This window comes from Quercus suber, unplaced genomic scaffold, assembly GCF_002906115.3.
Source record: "Quercus suber isolate HL8 unplaced genomic scaffold, Cork oak 2.0 scaffold_1010, whole genome shotgun sequence".
Classification (NCBI taxonomy): domain Eukaryota; kingdom Viridiplantae; phylum Streptophyta; class Magnoliopsida; order Fagales; family Fagaceae; genus Quercus; species Quercus suber.
The window spans coordinates 93,269-112,954 of NW_027070423.1; the positions used below are offsets into that span (position 1 = coordinate 93,269).

At 34.4% G+C, this 19,686-nt stretch overlaps 1 protein-coding gene and 1 pseudogene across 1 annotated transcript; both read left to right on the forward strand.

Annotated features, from left to right (window-relative positions):
* Positions 1–201: 201 nt before the first annotated feature.
* LOC112008482 (glycine--tRNA ligase, chloroplastic/mitochondrial 2-like) overlaps positions 202–19,686 on the forward strand; it is a 31,060-nt pseudogene continuing 11,575 nt past the window's right edge.
* LOC136065541 (glycine--tRNA ligase, chloroplastic/mitochondrial 2-like) lies at positions 3,316–4,599 on the forward strand. Its single transcript, XM_065768865.1, has 2 exons — positions 3,316–3,792; positions 3,895–4,599. Exons 1-2 carry the CDS (start codon positions 3,508–3,510, stop codon positions 3,952–3,954), a joined length of 345 nt encoding a protein of 114 aa, XP_065624937.1. The 5' UTR covers positions 3,316–3,507; the 3' UTR covers positions 3,955–4,599.

Here is a 19,686-nt window from a genome sequence, read left to right on the forward strand (position 1 = left end):
ATTCATTTCAACACGTTTTAATAATTAGAAAAATGTGAAAGATGGAATGAATTGTCCTTTAATTCGTCAAGTAGGGAAAGATAAAAACTCTCCATATAAATTTGTTGTGAAATATTGTGAGGATTTAAAAAATTATTCAAAACATATTGACAAGCTAATTGAGAAACAAACATAAAAAAAATTAGAAAATAATAAGTTACACCTCAAAACCTCAATAGAGAAGCTGTCAAAATATATCTACGTTACAACCCGGCCCAAGTAATTATTCCTACGCCCTGCAACTGGCTGGCTAAGCCTCACTCTCCAAGCCTGTCAGAGCCATAGCCATGGCCATCCTCGCCTTTCCCCTAGTCATCTCCTTCCTCAAACCCCACACCTCCGGCTTCTCTCTCCTCCGCATTGCCAACCGCAACCACCACCACCACCTCTTCCGCCCTCGCCGCCACTTCGCCGTCTCCGCAATCAGCACCTCCTCCACTAGTATTCCACAACACTCGCCGTCTACGGACTTCGACTCCGACTCCAATTCCAACAACAACAACAGCGAAGCTATCAAGTCCCCCGTCCCAACTTTCCAGCAAGCCATTCAGCGCCTCCAGGTTTCACTTCTTCTCAATTCAATTGAATTCACGCTTTTCTCTTCGTTTTTCTTTGTTAGTGTTATTGATTATGATACTGTTACTCTCAACGTGTTGTTATAGGAATATTGGGGCTCAGTTGGATGTGCCGTAATGCAATGCAGCAATACTGAGGTAATATAATGCTGTGTTTGAAAATGTTTTCCGCACGTAAAATATTTTCCCGAAAAGGAATTATTTAGTGTTTGGTTGCGTTTTCTGAGAAAACTCCGGAAAATATTTTCTAGTGTTGGGTTGCATTTCAGAAAATGATATGGAAAATTTTCTTCTACTTTATCACATTATTTCCCAGGCACAGGAGACCGGGGACATTAGTTGGGGTGGGGTGGAGCTTCGGTTGATAAGTTTTGGTTGAGGGGGAAAATGGTTTACGAAAAATGCCTTTATTTGACCAACATTTTCTGTTGCCTCAAACACCAGTAAATGCGGAAAATATTTTCTGGATATCAATTTTTGTTGAACCAAACACAATTGTAATTAGTTTTTTTACGATCACAACATTTGACACAACTTGATAAAGTGGTTGACTATGAGTGGTAGACCCACTGGGTCCACTTTTTCTCTATCACTTATTGTCAACTACCTCAGAGTTGTAGCAAAAATTGTAGCAGTGTACTTTCTCCATTTTATATAATGCAATTGTTTGATAGTACAACTAAGATTAGATTACACTTTTGGCCCCTTGGGGTTGTTTTCATTTTCTTGCACCAAATTTAATTTCATTTTCAAAACAGTCCTTCCGTCTATGTCCGTGACTAATCTGGCCATTATGAGAATGCAAAAAAATAAAAATAAAAGGAAAAGAAAAGAAAATGATGTTGTTTAGTTTGCATGTTGAAGGATCATTTTAAAAATGGAATCAAATTTGGTGGACCAGAATGAAAATTCTGAAACTCAAGGGACCGCAATGAAAATAATGTCAAACTTTTAATGGTCATAATTTTAATTTAGTCTACAATTAAATATAAATCCATTTCACAACTGGTGAGCTGTTTGATGTAATTTACGATGATCTTTGTTGGCCAGGTTGGAGCTGGGACAATGAATCCTCTCACATTCTTAAGGGTTTTGGGTCCAGAACCATGGAATGTTGCGTAAGTATGCTGTTTTTAGAAGTTCCATGCTTTACTATGTATATATTTTTGTGGAAGCAAGTGTTGTCACTTCTTTTGACGTATCTTCTTGTGCAAGAAAGTGTTGAAATTTTAGGAAAATGATGTTTAGAGTCATGTAGTAATCGAAATAATGAATGAACATGGATGGTTTCCTTGGGATTATGGTGTATATGGCTTAATTAAGAGAAGAAAAGTGATTGGTAGTCAATGCAGGATTTCTGTTGTTGATACTAGTTTGTTTGCAAGTGAGATCTAGTTGCATGTAAAAGGGTCAAAGGTTTTGTATAAGTAGTTCATGTGTAGATGTAGTGGTGAGACTGTAGATCATCTATTGTTGCATTGTGACATTGCATATGATTTGTGACACTTTACCTTAATGTTCAAGAGGGTTGTAGACATACTACTTTCTGGATGGAGGAATATTTTTTTTTTTTTTTCTCAACTATCTACACCTAAATATTCATATGCTCTTTATATTTTCATAGATTTTTAGAGAAATATATGATTGAAGGCATGAGGATGGAGATAAGGAGATTGTTTGTGATAACTGATGAGTCTTGAAGGGAAGAATATCTACAGTTGTAGGCAATAAGCATTGCCAGTTGCCACACGGTCCACCCATTTTTGCACTTTGTGATTCTGTGAACACAAAGTTTCTAAGGTAAATTATTTTGATTTATTACCCATTTTTTATTAGTTAGATATTATGTAGCTGTGGGAGTTGTTAAATTGTTTAGCAAATACTTGTGTGTTTAATTTTTGTTTTTGTTTGAGGGGGTTATTATTAATTAAAGTTGCATTAAAAAAAATTAAAATACATGAAAATTTTAATAATAGGAATGATGATGATTGATGGGCTAACTGTTTAAATTATAGTGAAAATTTTGTTTTTTTAGTATGAATAACATCCATATAACTAAGTAAAAATTTCTAATTAAAATTTTATTTTTTAAAATTCTTTTCAGGTTAATTTTTGAGTAATATTCTTAAAGTTAAAAGAATTATGAGCAAACGAAAAACAATTGATGCATTCTTTAAGAAAAAAGATATTAGCAATTTAGAAATTAGGACACTTGTGGCTGTAGAAACAAATGTTGATACTTCAATGTCTGATGAACACCCCCTCTAAATGTTCAAGAGTTCAATCTGAAGAGATAGATTGTGATCCAGGATCATGTAAACGAATATGTGAATTTCCTATCAACAAACAAGATGAAATCCGATGAGCTTATCTCAAAGAAGGTCCATATCAACTTAAAAATATAAACTATCCATACAATGATGATACTCATCGTCGTTGATTTCAACCTTCATGGTTTGTATCACATAAAGATTGGTTGGAATACTCACCTTCAATGGATGTGATATATTGTCTACCTTGCTACCTTTTTAGTAAGAAACCAATAGGTCGTCCCGGATCAGATGCATTCATTTCAACAAGTTTTAATAATTAAAAAAAAGTGAAAGATGGAATGAATTGTCCTTTAATTCGTCATGTAGGGAAAGATCAAAACTCCCCACATAAAATTATTGTGAAATATTATGAAAATTTAAAGAATTATTTAAGACATATTTACAAGCTAATTGAGAAACAAACGGCAAAAGAATTAGAAAATAATCAATGGCGAGTCAAAACTTCAACAGAGAAGCTGGCAAAATATATCTACGTTACAACCCGGCCCCCAAGTAATTATTCCTACGCCCTGCAACTGGCTGGCTAAGCCTCACTCTCCAAGCCTGTCAGAGCCATAGCCATGGCCATCCTCGCCTTTCCCCTAGTCATCTCCTTCCTCAAACCCCACACCTCCGGCTTTTCTCTCCTCCGCATTGCCAACCGCAACCACCACCACCACCTCTTCCGCCCTCGCCGCCACTTCGCCGTCTCCGCAATCAGCACCTCCTCCTCCTCCTCCTCCACTAGTATTCCACAACACTCGCCGTCTACGGACTCCGACTCCGACTCCAATTCCAACAACAACAACAGCGAAGCTATCAAGTCCCCCGTCCCAACTTTCCAGCAAGCCATTCAGCGCCTCCAGGTTTCACTTCTTCTCAACTCAATTGAATTCACGCTTTTCTCTTCGTTTTTCTTTGTTAGTGTTATTGATTATGATACTGTTACTCTCAACGTGTTGTTATAGGAATATTGGGGCTCAGTTGGATGTGCCGTAATGCAATGCAGCAATACTGAGGTAATGTAATGCTGTGTTTGAAAATGTTTTCCGCACGTAAAATATTTTCCCGAAAAGTAATTATTTAGTGTTTGGTTGCGTTTTCTGAAAAAACTCCGGAAAATATTTTCTAGTGTTGGGTTGCATTTCAGAAAATGATATGGAAAATTTTCTTCTACTTTATCACATTATTTCCCAGGCACAGGAGACCGGGGACATTAGTTGGGGTGGGGTGGAGCTTCGGTTGATAAGTTTTGGTTGAGGGGGAAAATGGTTTACGAAAAATGCCTTTATTTGACCAACATTTTCTGTTGCCTCAAACACCAGTAAATGCGAAAAATATTTTCTGGATATCAATTTTTGTTGAACCAAACACAATTGTAATTAGTTTTTCTACTATCACAACATTTGACACAACTTGATAAAGTGGTTGACTATGAGTGGTGGACCTACTGGGTCCACTTTTTCTCCATTACTTATTGTCAACTACCTCAGTGTTAGGACAAAAATTGTAGCACTGTACTTTCTCCATTTTATATAATGCAATTGTTTGATAGTACAACTAAGATTAGATTACACTTTTGGCCCCTTGGGGTTGTTTTCATTTTCTTGCACCAAATTTAATTTCATTTTCAAAACGGTCCTTCCATCTATGTCCGTGACTAATCTGGCCATTATGAGAATGCAAAAAAATAAAAATAAAAGAAAAAGAAAAGAAAATGATGTTGTTTAGTTTGCATGTTGAAGGATCATTTTAAAAATGGAATCAAATTTGGTGGACCAGAATGAAAATTCTGAAACTCAAGGGACCGCAATGAAAATAATGTCAAACTTTTAATGGTCATAATTTTAATTTAGTCTACAATTAAATATAAATCCATTTCACAATTGGTGAGCTGTTTGATGTAATTTACGATGATCTTTGTTGGCCAGGTTGGAGCTGGGACAATGAATCCTCTCACATTCTTAAGGGTTTTGGGTCCGGAACCAAGGAATGTTGCGTAAGTATGCTGTTTTTAGAAGTTCCATGCTTTACTATGTATATATTTTTGTGGAAGCAAGTGTTGTCACTTCTTTTGACGTATCTTCTTGTGCAAGAAAGTGTTGAAATTTTAGGAAAATGATGTTTAGAGTCATGTAGTAATTGAAATAATGAATGAACATGGATGGTTTCCTTGGGATTATGGTGTATATGGCTTAATTAAGAGAAGAAAAGTGATTGGTAGTCAATGCAGGATTTCTGTTGTTGATACTAGTTTGTTTGCAAGTGAGATCTAGTTGCATGTAAAAGGGTCAAAGGTTTTGTATAAGTAGTTCATGTGTAGATGTAGTGGTGAGACTGTAGATCATCTATTGTTGCATTGTGACATTGCATATGATTTGTGACACTTTACCTTAATGTTCAAGAGGGTTGTAGACATACTACTTTCTGGATGGAGGAATTGGTTTGTTAAACATTCCTTGTTTGTGAGGAACCTACCTCTTTCATGCCTTTTGAGGACTTTATGGAAGGAAAGGAATTAACACACTTCTGAAGGCATGGATGTCTTGGTTATTCAGCCAAAATCAACTTTCCAACAAGCTTTGTTTCAATGGATCCTTGTTTTGGATCATAGATGATAGATCATATTGAGATACATTCTATTATAGACTTCATTGATTCTCCTTCCTTTAGACTGTAACATTCACTGTTTGGATATCTTGTACTTTTTTTAGGGCTATTTTGTTTATTCCTGCGAACATATGGCAGTTCCATTTTTTTTTTTTTCAATAAAATTTCATTATTAAAAAAGGAAGCAGTTCAATACTTCTCTAACAGAATGGCCATACAGTCACGTACAGTGCACACTCACTTAAGAACTAAATATATAAATAATGATTTCCTAGAAACCACGGCTTAAATTAACTATATTCCAGTTCAATTGTTTGCAACATTCTGAAAAATACCCCTTGGTCCCTTTTTTTGTATGTAAATTATAAAGAAGTTGTTCTTGTTGTAAATGAAACTGAAGATGGTGCAAAATAAAATAATAAAAATCAATATATTCTTCTTCCCCCCCCCCCCCCCCCCCCCACCCCACCCACAAAAAAATCCCCTCTTTATAATTTGACTTTGATGCTACCATACTTGCCTATCTTGTTTGTTGAAAAGACATAAAATAAACAAATAGCAGATTGGAATCAACCTTTTTAACTTATGGCAGCCAAAATTACTCTCATTTTCATTTGCAATAACAAGATATCTCTGCCAAAAGTTTCCATACATTTTTAAAAAAAAATGAACAGATAGACCTTGCATATAATGGGGTAATTGGCTGATCAATTTTGGGGTGATCTGGATTTTTAATGCATGCTGGTTGATGAGGCCTGTGTGAATTAGACTTTTCTGGGATTAAATTAAATTCTTTCTTATAAGCATTTGCTTATTGTAACTATGCTTGAAAAAATTTGAAAATTTGAAATCTTGATTTTGATTGCTTTGATTTTTTGCTGGAATCTTCAAAATATTGTTCGATTAGCTAATTTAACATGCTATAAAGTTGTGAGATTTTCTGTCACTACTATTTTACATTTTGACAATTGCATTGATACTTGGAAACCATCCCTCCCCGAAAAAAAAAAAGAGAAGAGTTTTCTTAGGTAACTGCTAACATGGGGTTTCATATGAAAGGTATGCGGAGCCTAGCATTCGGCCAGATGATAGTTGTTATGGTGAAAACCCAAACAGGCTTCAAAGACACACTCAATTTCAGGTTAAATTTGAGTTTATAGATAAAATTTTTCTTTTCTGGATGATTTAGGGAGCTTTGTTTTACAATACCTTACTGCTTGCATTCAAATTTGATCTCAGGTTATATTAAAGCCTGATCCTGGAAATTCACAAGACCTTTTTATTCGTAGCCTATCAGCTTTAGGTAGTGACTCTGCCTATATTTTCTTTAAATTTCTATAAGCTTAAAGGAATTTCTGCATTTTTCTTAAAGTTGAAAAGAATTTTAATTCTTTAGATTCTTCTGTGTTCATTTTTCTTGTACATCAAGTAGTATTTTTTCAATAAAATATCATTACTTATCTAAATAAGTTGAGAAGAATTCATTGGTGCCCTTTGTCCATTTTCATGTCTTGTGCTTATTGATTCTTGACGCCCTTATCAATACAAGAAGAAAACTAGCAATTGAGCCACATCTTAACCATAAAAGATGGGCTAAAACTCATTTTTCCCTTTAAAAAAGGGAAAAAATTCATTAGAAGTTATGCTGTATAAGAAAATGACTAGGCCTTACAATGTTGCTGTTGGTTGTTCTTCTTGACAAAGATGCAAAGGCACACCCATTTTCTGCATAAATGGGAGGAAGTTGGGTATCTAGAGGTTCCCTAATAAGATAATCACGAGCTCTCCTTTCAAGTTGGAAAATGAACTAGGCCTTGCATCATCATTTGTTCTTTCTAGGTATTTTCTAGGTATTCCACTCATTTCATGAACATGTTGTTTCTTAGTAGCCCAACATTTTTTTTCTTTGACGTATGGCTGGTCTTATATCAATCATATAAAATGCCCCCTTCAACTTAATGGTAATCTTCAATCATGCAAGATTCCCAATTCACTTTTTATGTCTCCCAACTCTAATTATATGTATAACTTCTCTTTTTTTGATAGGTAATAGAACTTTTATTGAAAAAATGAACATCGTGTTTATGATGATGAACACTGGACATGAAGAAAATACATAAAGCTCAAGAGCTAAAGCTAATAGCTAACAGATTGTAGAAAGCAAAAATTGAAATACATTGTGTAAGACCCCAAATATGAGCCCACTGAAATAAAGTACTGAATAGAAGATGTTTTAAAAGATCTAAAGATTGCTCATTATCTTCAAAGATACGGTTATTAAGTTCCTGCCAAGCTAACCACAGCAGACAACATGGTATCATATTCTAGATAGTTGACTGGTGCTTCCCAAACCAATTCTCCCCCCAAAAAAAGAACAGTATGTATAACATGTTACATACCTCTTCAATCTCCCCATTCTTACAAATGATTGAGCCAAGATATTGAAAATGATAACTCTTAGGCATTATTTGTCCATCTATTTTATCATCACTTAATATCTAGTTCCAGCTTTAATAAAATTGCATTCCATATGATCAATCTAAAGCTCAAGTAGAATAATCACTATAAATAAACAAACAAAGTGGTTAATATTATTGTCTCTGTTAGATTTAACGAGATGCGTTTCTACCTCAATCTACCAATTTGATTGAGAATCATGATCACTACCTTCTTTGGCTTGGAGGTTGATGATTATGAGATCACTTTATTATTTTGACTATCATATAACTTATAAAAGAAAAAAGAAAATTTAACTATCATATATCTATGGCAATTCATGTTCTATTTTTTGTCCCCATATATAGTAATTCCTTTGATTTTTATACTGTCATAGTTTCCAAGGATAGTGGTTATTCCTTTACAATTAAAATGAATAAGCACCATTTACATTCTGTGTTATATCTATGCAGGAACATTAGGGCCTCTGTCTTTTTCTTTTTAATGGTAATTGAATACGTATATGGTGGTCTTGAAAACCCATGACTTGATGCTCCACCTTCTTCTTTTTACAAGTAATTAAAAAAATTTATTGGAGAGAAATGAAGGCAATGATCTCCATGTACACAGGAAGTGTACGAGGGTAGCCACAAACATCATCTAAAGTTATAAGTATCTAGAAATCTAACCAGACCCTCCACCTAACCTCACAAGGGTCACGGTTTAACAACTACTATGTGTACATATAATTATTACTTTCAAATATGGGTTTATTCTTTGACTTATGTCACAGGTGAATGATGATTCAAGGTTGTTTGTTCTTGGGATTGGGACTGAAGAGCTGCCGCCTCAAGATGTAGTTGATGCAGGCCAGCAAGTACTCTTTTTCTTCAGAAGCATGTTGATCCTTGTCTTATTATAGCTATCTCCTTTCCTTTTTTTTTGGTTGGTTGGTTGGTTTTGAAGCTCTCTTTACCTTTTAGATATTGTCAACCCCACTTTTTCCACCTAATTTTCCATCTATAGTTGTTCACTGACTGAAATGGTGGTCATTGCAGCTCAAGGACTTAATATTGCTGGTGTTGGAAAAACAAAGATTAAGCCATGGTAAAGTGCAAGNCTGACCAAACATGCTTATAGGTACTTGGTGCCTGGGGTTTAGGCTGGGAAATCTGGATGGATGGGATGGAGATTACCCAGTTCACCTACTTCCAGCAGGTTACTTCTTTGAAATTGAATAGAACTAAGAATCTTCACTAATTTTGGAAAATATGGCTTTCATGTTTACTGTAATAATAAGTTAATAACTATTTCCCTTGGTCAAGGTACTGTTGATTTTTCATGATTTTGCCAAGTTTTATTTGGTTTCACTTGAAGCTTTTTTCCCATTCTTATTCTCTAGGCTGGAAGCCTGCAATTGTCGCCCATATCTGTTGAAATCACTTATGGTCTTGAGCGTATCCTCATGTTACCACAGGTCTGTCTTTGATTGTTTCTTTTAATAATCTTTGACCTCATTGTCCATTTTATTAAATTTGTCTGAACTAATTGGCAGGGAGTTGATCATTTTAAGAAAATTCAATATGCTGATGGAATTACATATGGGGAGCTGTTTTTGGAGAATGAGTAGGTTTCCCCTAAATATATATATATATATATATATTTTTTTTTTTTTCTTTTTCTTTTAAGGCAAAATAGTGCTAGAACTGTGTGGTCACAAATACTTATAATCTTCCAAAGATTGTCAATGTACATCACTCAGTATTCTTGAATGATGGATTATGTTTCTAAATTTGCCATTATTATGGCTCATTTTATATGCAAAAAAATTGTTTCCTTGTGATGCCATTGCGTGTTCCCTCAAAAAGTCATTTGAGTTAAGTTTCGTACTGTCTTCCTAAATGCTGGTAATCTTTTGTCTTTCTAAATTTTTGTCATGGTCTTTATGGAATTGCCACCCCAAACATTTTGTACTTTATGCAAATAAACTTTTCGAGTTAGTGATATTTGAACGCCCACCTTTCTACTCCACTGTGTTCTTTTAGTCTTCTTTGTAGAAGTTAACTGCTGAACTTTTTGCCTCCTTCCCATTTTTAGTCAAGTACTTTCTCCTCTGTAAGCAGCTTTGCCTCTTTTTGAAGCATACTACTGCTGGAAGCTAATTTAAAAGAACTCTGAGGTGCTTTCGTGCTTGATTGGCAATTGAAGATTGGATGGTATGCCATCTGATATGAAGTTCAAATATTCAGATGACTTCCATTAACCTTTTTATTCTCCATTCTCTTTATTTTGCTCTTTTCCACCACCTGTTATATAAGCATTATCAAGCTTCACTGTGCCATTTACTTTCTAAATGTCCACAATCAATATATTTCGTACTTCTTTTTCAGGAAGGAAATGAGTGCATATTATCTAGAACATGCCAGTGTTCATCATCTTCAGAAACACTTTGATTTTTTTGAAGAAGAGGCGCGTTCTTTGCTTGCTTTAGGCCTTGCAATCCCTGCATATGTTGTTTAATTTTTATCCCTGCGTATGTTGTTTAATTTTTATTTATGTTCCATTATTCAGTGCATTATGTGGAAAACTTTTCTCTGTTTTTCTTTAACATTTGCTGTGCTACATGCTAGGTATGATCAGCTTCTGAAGACATCTCATGCTTTTAACATCTTAGACTCTAGAGGCTTTGTTGGGGTAACAGAGCATGCTCGATATTTTGGTCGGATAAGAAGGTAAGGATTCTTCCTTATTGTGGCCTGGAAAACTTTGCACTGAAAATAGAAAAACACTGTCATGTATGTACTGGTAAAATGGAAGTTATGAATTTTGTTTTGCTGTAGAATGGTATTAAGGTCCACTTTTAGAAAATCATAGAGATAAATTTTTATTTTTAATCTGATAATCTCTCAATCTTAAAGTTGGGCAGATATCTTTTTTGTAGTCATCATTGTCTCAGCCCTATCTGTGATAACATGACCTACCATGCACTATTAATTATGGTGCCAATGACATGTTATGGAAAAATCTTAGGGGACATATATGCTCGGATCAGCAGGAGAAAGATTAATATGTAGTCTGCAACTTGTGATATACTGCTCAAGCAGCTCAACTAATATTGAATTTATAAAGGAACAAGACAACAAAATGAGAGGCAGGGAGGACCATCGAAACTAACAGTCCTAGCCACTATAATTTGCAACTGGTTATCATTGCTTAGCTAAACAAATTTACCAACTTCAGTTCCATTAACTGAATGTTCATATTAAACGAAGGGCCAATATTGGTGTCTATGTTATCAATGAAATGGTTGGCAGCTTGATAATACAGAACAGAGACATGCATGACAGATTATTTGAATGCAAATAAATTGCTGGTCTAGGCCTGAACAAAGATTTGTTTTTAAGCATATGATTCTTTCAGGTCAATCCTCCTGAGTTCTGTGTCTATCTTATCCTCTTTTTTGTGTGTGTGTTTTTTTTTCTCTTCAATCAGTTTAGCTCGTCAGTGTGCACAACTTTGGTTGAATACCAGGGAGTCTCTTGGACATCCACTGGGTGTTGCTTCTGACCCTGTTCATGTTGTGTGTCCTAAAGAGCTTTTGGATACAGCCGTCAAGAAGGTTAGTTTGCATATGCAGCTGACTTGAACTTCTCTCATTGTGTGTAGTATTGATATAGCAGTTTTCTTAAGGTTAATTTAGCTTTCATTTTTTATTGATTTATTATCATTTTAATTATATGTATGAATGATCAAGCCTACATGAATAGACTCATATTATTTTGGGATTTACTGTTACATCCCTTTTTGTGGCATGCACTTGTTGATATGGTTTGATCACCAGGTGTACATAGGAGTCCTTGATTTTTTACCTATGCTTGTAGCTTTAAAGACATCATAATACGCATGAGAACTAAATGATCTAAGCAATTATATAATTGTATTTGTACACTCCTAGACATATAATATATATGTGTGTGTAAGAGAGAATGGGGATGGCGTTCAATTTACCATTGACACCTTGTCATTGAAATTCTATTAGGTAGATATTGCTAGAACTTTAAATTTATGTGAGCTTTTTAACATTATAATTTTATTGTTTGACCAGAATAAGTCACGGTTTAACAACTACTATGTGTACATATAATTATTACTTTCAAATATGGGTTTATTCTTTGACTTATGTCACAGGTGAATGATGATTCAAGGTTGTTTGTTCTTGGGATTGGGACTGAAGAGCTGCCGCCTCAAGATGTAGTTGATGCAGGCCAGCAAGTACTCTTTTTCTTCAGAAGCATGTTGATCCTTGTCTTATTATAGCTATCTCCTTTCCTTTTTTTTTGGTTGGTTGGTTGGTTTTGAAGCTCTCTTTACCTTTTAGATATTGTCAACCCCACTTTTTCCACCTAATTTTCCATCTATAGTTGTTCACTGACTGAAATGGTGGTCATTGCAGCTCAAGGACTTAATATTGCTGGTGTTGGAAAAACAAAGATTAAGCCATGGTAAAGTGCAAGCATTTGGAACACCTCGCAGATTACTGGTACAGTGATAACTATATTTCCCTTTGCAAAATGCTGACATTGTTTTCGAAATAGAGAAAATAGAAGAGAAGTTATTCTTTGTTCTTATGGCTTAATGGCCTAATTGCATTCTTCCATGGGATTTGTTTCTGGGTTCAATTCTTCCATCTTATACTTAATAATAAAAAAGAACCATGTTTCACATGCAATAAAAAAGAACCCTATGTGGCTCTTAGTACTAAAATTAACCGTCCACTGAGATTTCAGGACCTTATCTAGTTTCATTTTGTCACACTGAATGGTTATGATGTGTGCCTTTTTGTCACATTTCCAGGTTTGTGTTGAGAATCTTTACAGTAAACAAGCTGAGAAGGAGGTTGAGGTTCGAGGACCTCCTGTTTCAAAAGCATTTGATAATCAAGGAAATGCCACAAAGGTTTGCTATTCTTTTTCTCCTGGGAGCTTAAGTAAATTTGCTTTTTTGGCCAAATGATTTGTGTGGTGAGATTATTTGAAAACAGCAATGGAAGTAGGTTGTAACTACCATGAGTGCATTTGCTTTATTATTAATGTTATTTTATTTGTTTTTCCTTCATGGACGGGATTATTAAGTATTACATGAATTTTATGTTTCCCAGCTTGTGCTGTGACTTTGGCAAAAAGCTAGAATACATTCCTCACTTGTTAGTGTAATTATTGAGATGTCATTGTATACTGGTGTAACTTAAAAGGTCATCATTTTTAATTGGTTGGTACCTGATCTGAATATGAATAGCCATATAATATTTAACTTGTTATTTCATGTCAGGCTGCTGAGGGGTTTTGCCATAGATACTCTATACCACTGGACTCATTGAATAGAAAGATTGATGGTGAGTGTGCAAAGTTTACCTACAAAAAGAAAAAAAGAAAGTGAAATAGTTGCCATTACAAGCAGAAGGTCTTGAGATCTAAGTTTACTTCATTGTTCATCTCTTCAAATTTATTTGTACTTTTTATATGATTTTGGATATAGAGATGGTTTAATTATTTCAATAACTCCCCACCCCCCAAAAAAAACAAAAAAAAAAAAAGAAGAAAAAAAAAAACTACTACTAGAAGGTGACTTAGAACTGTGTATAGTTATTAGTTTTTACTGTGTGAAGTTATCATGTTGCAAATAACTTGCGATGGTTATATTTAGAAGTTTACCCCTTTTAAAAATCAACTTGCAATGGTTATATTTAGAAGTTGACCCCTTTTTAAAATCAGTATTATTATTACACAAAAGAAGACTTATATTTTAAGGAGGCTTATCATAGCACACAAAATCCTCATCTTGTGAATAGTCTAGCTAAGCAAGAGCATCGCAGTAGTCAGACTACTGCAAGAGAGGGTGGATAGCAATTATCTGCTATCAACAAGGGAAAATGTTAGTCTGCTAGTGGCAAAATGCCCAGTGACTAAGTTGACAACTATCAGCATCATTTCCACTTTTAAACAAGAAATTCCAAGCTCCACGGAACCCCTTTTAAAAATCAACTTGCAATGGTTATATTTAGAAGTTGACCCCTTTTTAAAATCAGTATTATTATTACACAAAAGAAGACTTATATTTTAAGGAGGCTTATCATAGCACACAAAATCCTCATCTTGTGAATAGTCTAGCTAAGCAAGAGCATCGCAGTAGTCAGACTACTGCAAGAGAGGGTGGATAGCAATTATCTGCTATCAACAAGGGAAAATGTTAGTCTGCTAGTGGCAAAATGCCCAGTGACTAAGTTGACAACTATCAGCATCATTTCCACTTTTAAACAAGAAATTCCAAGCTCCACGGCCATTGACCAGCTGTCTCTAAGCACTTAACTCTGCTTGCACACTAGTATGATCTCTTTCATTTAGGGAACTCTCTCTTTCTCCAAAATTTCCACCTTATATGAGAACACTAGCAGACATGTTTATGTTTGGAGATTGCAGATAATTAGTAAAAAAATATGGAAACAAATTTTTTTTTTTTGATTGGCAAGTAAACATGCATCTGGCAATTCTGGTGGGTTTGAACACATGACTTTACCCTCCAAGCCTTTCTACGGGGGCATGAAGTGTCATTTGAGCTAGAGCTTATTGGCAAAAATTTATGGAAACAATTTACTCATCTGTGAGGTGGGTTGATGAGCTTACCCATACACTTCCAGTAAATCACGTATGAGATATACCTAATTGTATTGACGGAAGATTGTTTTCAGTATCTGTAAATGTTTAATATTCAGTTTAAGTATAGAAAATCTTATGCTATTTGATCTTCATTTGACCAAGTAATCAATTTAATTTGCTAGTACACCTCATGCCAAATCAACTAAGCTGTACTATAGTTGTTTATGCTACATAATTTGGCTGGGCATACTGGGTCTTTAATTGAGACTACTCTACCCTGGTAGGGTTTAGGGTTCTCGTGCTGCCATTTTTTTAATAGAAGTGAACCTTAATCTGGCCCATTTATTGATGGGCCAGTTATTGCTGTTTGACTGCTACTTTGAGGGCAAGTAAGTTCGGCCTTTAAAGCTTAGCACATTTGAATGGTTAGCCATCAGAAATTTAGGCCATGTTCCAGAAAATTCACATATTGTTGTTTTTAAGTTGCTACACATAATGCACTTGATAATGGGTATTCATGAGGGTTTTTTTTCAAAATGCAGGGAAAACAGAGTATCTATATGCTTGTATAATGGAATCTGCCCGACTTGCTGTTGAGGTTCTAGTGCCTCTTTTTCTCTTTGCTAATTGTATTTATGAACTTCTCTCATAAAAAAAGAACTTTTTTCCTTAGTTATTTTATTGTGAATGTATTTGGTTAGATGAAGTGCCCATCAAATTTGGATGTACAATTGCAGATGTGTACTGATTCAGATAAGATCTCAATATGTGCTAATTTTAATATAGACAAATACTGAATATATAGTATTAATTTCCTTTATATCTAAAAAAAAAAAAAACAATGACTGAATGTTTTGATTAACTGAATGAAACTTTATTAACAGTAACAGTTTCCAACATAAAATGTTAGTAGAAAAGTTTATCTCATGTACTATTTGTAGAACTCAGGAATAGGATACAATCAAGAAGAGCCGGGGAGGAATTCAAGGAAGCATTGATGAAGACTAGGGCTCTTTCATTTTTTTTTACCATGCTCCTTTTCTATTATTAAGGTGACAGATGCAATAATATCTGATGCTTAAAATTAATACTGATTGAAAGAAAACGTAATTTCCAATGATATGTGCAGATATATGAACATCACTTAATGTGTGTGTCAATTATTCTATTTTTATTTCTTACATAAATAGGCTTGTTAGCTATTGGAGCTTATTGGTGAGTGCAAATTATGAAGGTACAGATAAATAATGGAATACCATGTTTCTGGTATCCTAATAATGATTACTTATCTATCTCCTTAAGGTGACAATTTGCTCAATGATTTTCTAAGATTCTAGGAATTAATGGCTACTTACTAGGATTGCTGCTTTAGAATAGTGGACATGTGGCTTGCCTTTTGATTCTATTGTCATCACTTTGTGGTTTTTTTAATTTAACAATTTTTACCCATAAGGATCTGTAGATAAATGCTGTTTTTAATTTGCTATAAATAGGTGTTGTCTGAAGAATTACCCAGTACCATTGCTAAAATATCATTTCCAAAGTCAATGCGCTGGAACTCTCAGGTTTGTACAATTTTAATTTTTGATTTCTATTTATGGCTATTAACATTTGATTTGCATGTGTTCCTCTTTTCTTGTTAGTTAAAATTAAAAAAATAAAATCAATTATTAATCTTTTGTTCATTAAATTGAAATGGCTTTTTTTTGGATTATCAGTGAGACAACTTGGTGTGGCTACCAGATTTATTTATGATTTTTACTTATTTGAGACACCAGATTTCAGACTTTATTACTTTTTTGCATTTGAATTTTTTGTATTAGTTTAGGCTTTATTGTGATTATGGATTTTGTGGGATTTAATTGTGGCATGATTAGATCTTTCCAGATTGATGTAATCTTGGAAGCCCTATTAAATTAGTGGCTCTTTTAATAAAGAATTTTCTGATGAGAAATTATCTCTTGCTTGGTGGTGATTCCAAGCACCCTTAGGTGGTGAAGCGTAGATTTTTTCTCTTTTGCTTTTATTTTATTGCATTCCCTAATTACGTTCTGCATCAACTTGGGGAGTTGGTGTGGACACTAGATTTGTTCTTGATTTTTACTTATTTGAGACATCAAATTTCAGACTTTTATTACTTTTATGTATTTGAATTTTGAATTAGTTTGGTTTTGTTGTGATTAAGGATTTTGTGGGATTTAATTGTGGCATGAATAAATCTTTCATATTGATTTGATCCAATAAGCCCTATTAAAATAGCGGCTCTTGTAATTGTGAAGGGACTACCTTTTGAATAAGAATTTTCTGATGAGAAATTCTCTCTCGCTTGGTGGTGATTTCAAGCACCCTTTGGTGGTGAAGCCTAGGGTTTCTCCCTTTTTTATTTTCTTGCTTGCCTCACTACATTCTGCGTCACAGGTCACTAGTTTTTTCAGTGTCAAGTAAAATCATATGTTGGATTTTCCTTCTGCAAGCGCTCTACCTCCTTAATGGATGAAAATAACTCTGGGATTTAGTGCTTGATTCGTCCAGCATGTCGTTGTCAAGGACTTACAATATGTAATCCTTGTGCAATTGTTATGCCAACAATTTTATTGTAAATAAAAGACTGGCAATTCACTTAGTATTGTAATTAGGTAAAAACATGATTACTTGGATCCATCCTAGTATTTTCAATTTTTGTGTGTGTTTTTTTAATTCCACTTTTTTTATAAGCAATAAAATTATTTGTTGTGGTTATTCTATATTTTTGGTCAAAATATTCATTTTTTTAGTTTGTTGGATTTGTTAATCAAGCCCTTGCTGTTAATATGTAGATCACGTGGGTGTGTATGTTTTTATTTTTAATTCCACTTTTTTCATGAGCAATAAAATTATTTGTCGTGGTTATTCTATATTTTTGGTCAATATATTCATATTTTTAGTTCGTTGGATTTGTTAATCAAGCCCTTGCTATTAATATGTAGATCATGTTTAGCAAACCTATTCGTTGGATTTTGGCCCTACACGGAGATGTAGTTGTGCCATTCATGTTTGCTAGAGTTTTGAGGTGATCGTGGGTGTATTCATATCTCTTTCTCTCTCTCTCTCTCTCTGATATATAATTGCAAAATTGTATTTCGAGTAAAGTGGCTTGGCTTGGCTTGTCTTGGGCTACGTTTTCCATTGTCGCAACATGAGCTTTTATTTAAGGGCATTGAAGTATAGTGTTCCTTATAGGGATGGCATTACATCTCCCTGAATCAATAATCGGCTGTCTTTGTTAGAAACATGTTTATTTATCATTTTGAAGATCTATGATGAAAGGGAATTCATTATGGGCTTAAGAAATTGATTCGCTAAGTGGGGCATTGTTGCATTTGGGGATATTGCATTGTCATTATTGACAAATGAGTTGTTGTCAATGGAGGAAATGAATTACCTTTGGAGATCTAGGCACTGATGCTAGTAATTTGATTCTCACCAAATAATTTTGAGGGGGGGGATCTTTTTTTTTTCAATGAAATGTTTTACTTAAAAAAAATATTCTGAGAAGGAGAGAAGGGGAGGATGAGGCCCATAATTGTACATTTTTAGCCCACCCCACAACTCCCAAGGTAGCTTGGAAACCTATAAACTATCATCCATCCTCCCTTCTTAGAAATGTGGGGTTCATCTATGGGTGCCTGAAGGTTTCTTTTTTATTAGTTATTTTGAGGAGAAATTTTTACTAGGTGAGATTCTCATACTGGTAACTAGTAGATTGATGCAGCCCAACCTATTATGTAAATTTAGTCCATGGGCTAATACTCAAGTTTAAAAAAAAAAAAAGCTAACAGGATTATAAAAAAATACTAAAGAAAAAAGCATTTGTAGACTATTTAGAAAGTTCATGTTGGTCAACAAGTTGCTTGATTTGGTTATGTGCTGACAATAGATGCATGTTTCCTCTAGAAAGGACAGTTTCAATGCCAAAAGAGAAGGGCAGAATAGAACTTTGTGGTGCATGGCTTGTTTTGTCTAGAGTTATTCCTTTTGTGTTTAAATCACTGGCTAAAATGCATCTTATTGTTTGGCTCATTAGGGGGGAATGCATATAAAAGTTGTTTGTGGATTTGGTTTTTCCTTTTGCGTGTGTTTATACAGTGTACTTACAAATTTAGTTTTTTTTTTTTGGATGTAGTGGCAACCTGTCTTATGGCCTTTGTAATACTCCTTCTGCTACTCTCATGGTATGTGGTTAAAATTTACACTTTTTTATTTTTCAATTTCCAAAATCAGCTTCCTATGCGTTTTACTTAGACTACTTAGGTATCTATTTCATTTTTGGTTTATTTATCTGTGTATGTATTCATGTATATGTTACAAAAATAATTATTGCCCACTCCCTAAAGGTCAATCTAACAACCCAAATCTCAAGTGAATCAATTTTCTTATTGAAGGGAATATAGAAAAATTGTGGTAGGATTGACTGCATTATCTTGTGTACATCATGTAACCCATAGTCAATACACACACAAAGATCAATGCAGATATCTTTCCTTTCTTCCTTTAGAGATAACAAATTGGCTACCACAAAGGGTAGCACAATCGGCTGAGGACACAACGGCTCATGATGTGGAGGTTAGGTTACTAGTTCAAATTTCCCCTTCCTCCTGCTCTTGGGGCCAAAACTTATCAAAGAAAGTACAACTGATTGAGCTGTGGCCAATTTTGTTCGCTTGTACAATTGTCCTGTTTTATACAGATCTGAAGATTTTTGTTCTAAACTCACAATTTTTATTATAACCTTTAATTGGCACTCTATTAGGTTTGCAAATAAGTGGCTACAAATCATTTAATTCTTTTTTAGTACAAATTTTGGTCATATGTCTCTTTTTCCTCCCTTTGGTAGATTCTATCTTAACAGTATTTGTGAATGTTGCTTGAGAGCTATATCACTCTATTTCCCACATTATGATTTCTTTTATCTGTTCATATTGATGATTTCTTAGTATACCTATTTAATTTATGGATTTTATATTCCTGGACTTCTAAAGGTGAGTGTGGGTGCGTTTTGTCCTGTGCGGGGGGTGGGTTGTG

Excerpts from the sequence above, each read along its gene's own strand:
- LOC136065541 (XM_065768865.1), top strand. The coding sequence starts at position 3,508 with ATGGCCATCCTCGCCTTTCCCCTAGTCATCTCCTTCCTCAAACCCCAC. Across the intron at positions 3,793-3,894 it reads AAGCCATTCAGCGCCTCCAG|GAATATTGGGGCTCAGTTGG; the intron begins GTTTCACTTCTT and ends GTGTTGTTATAG.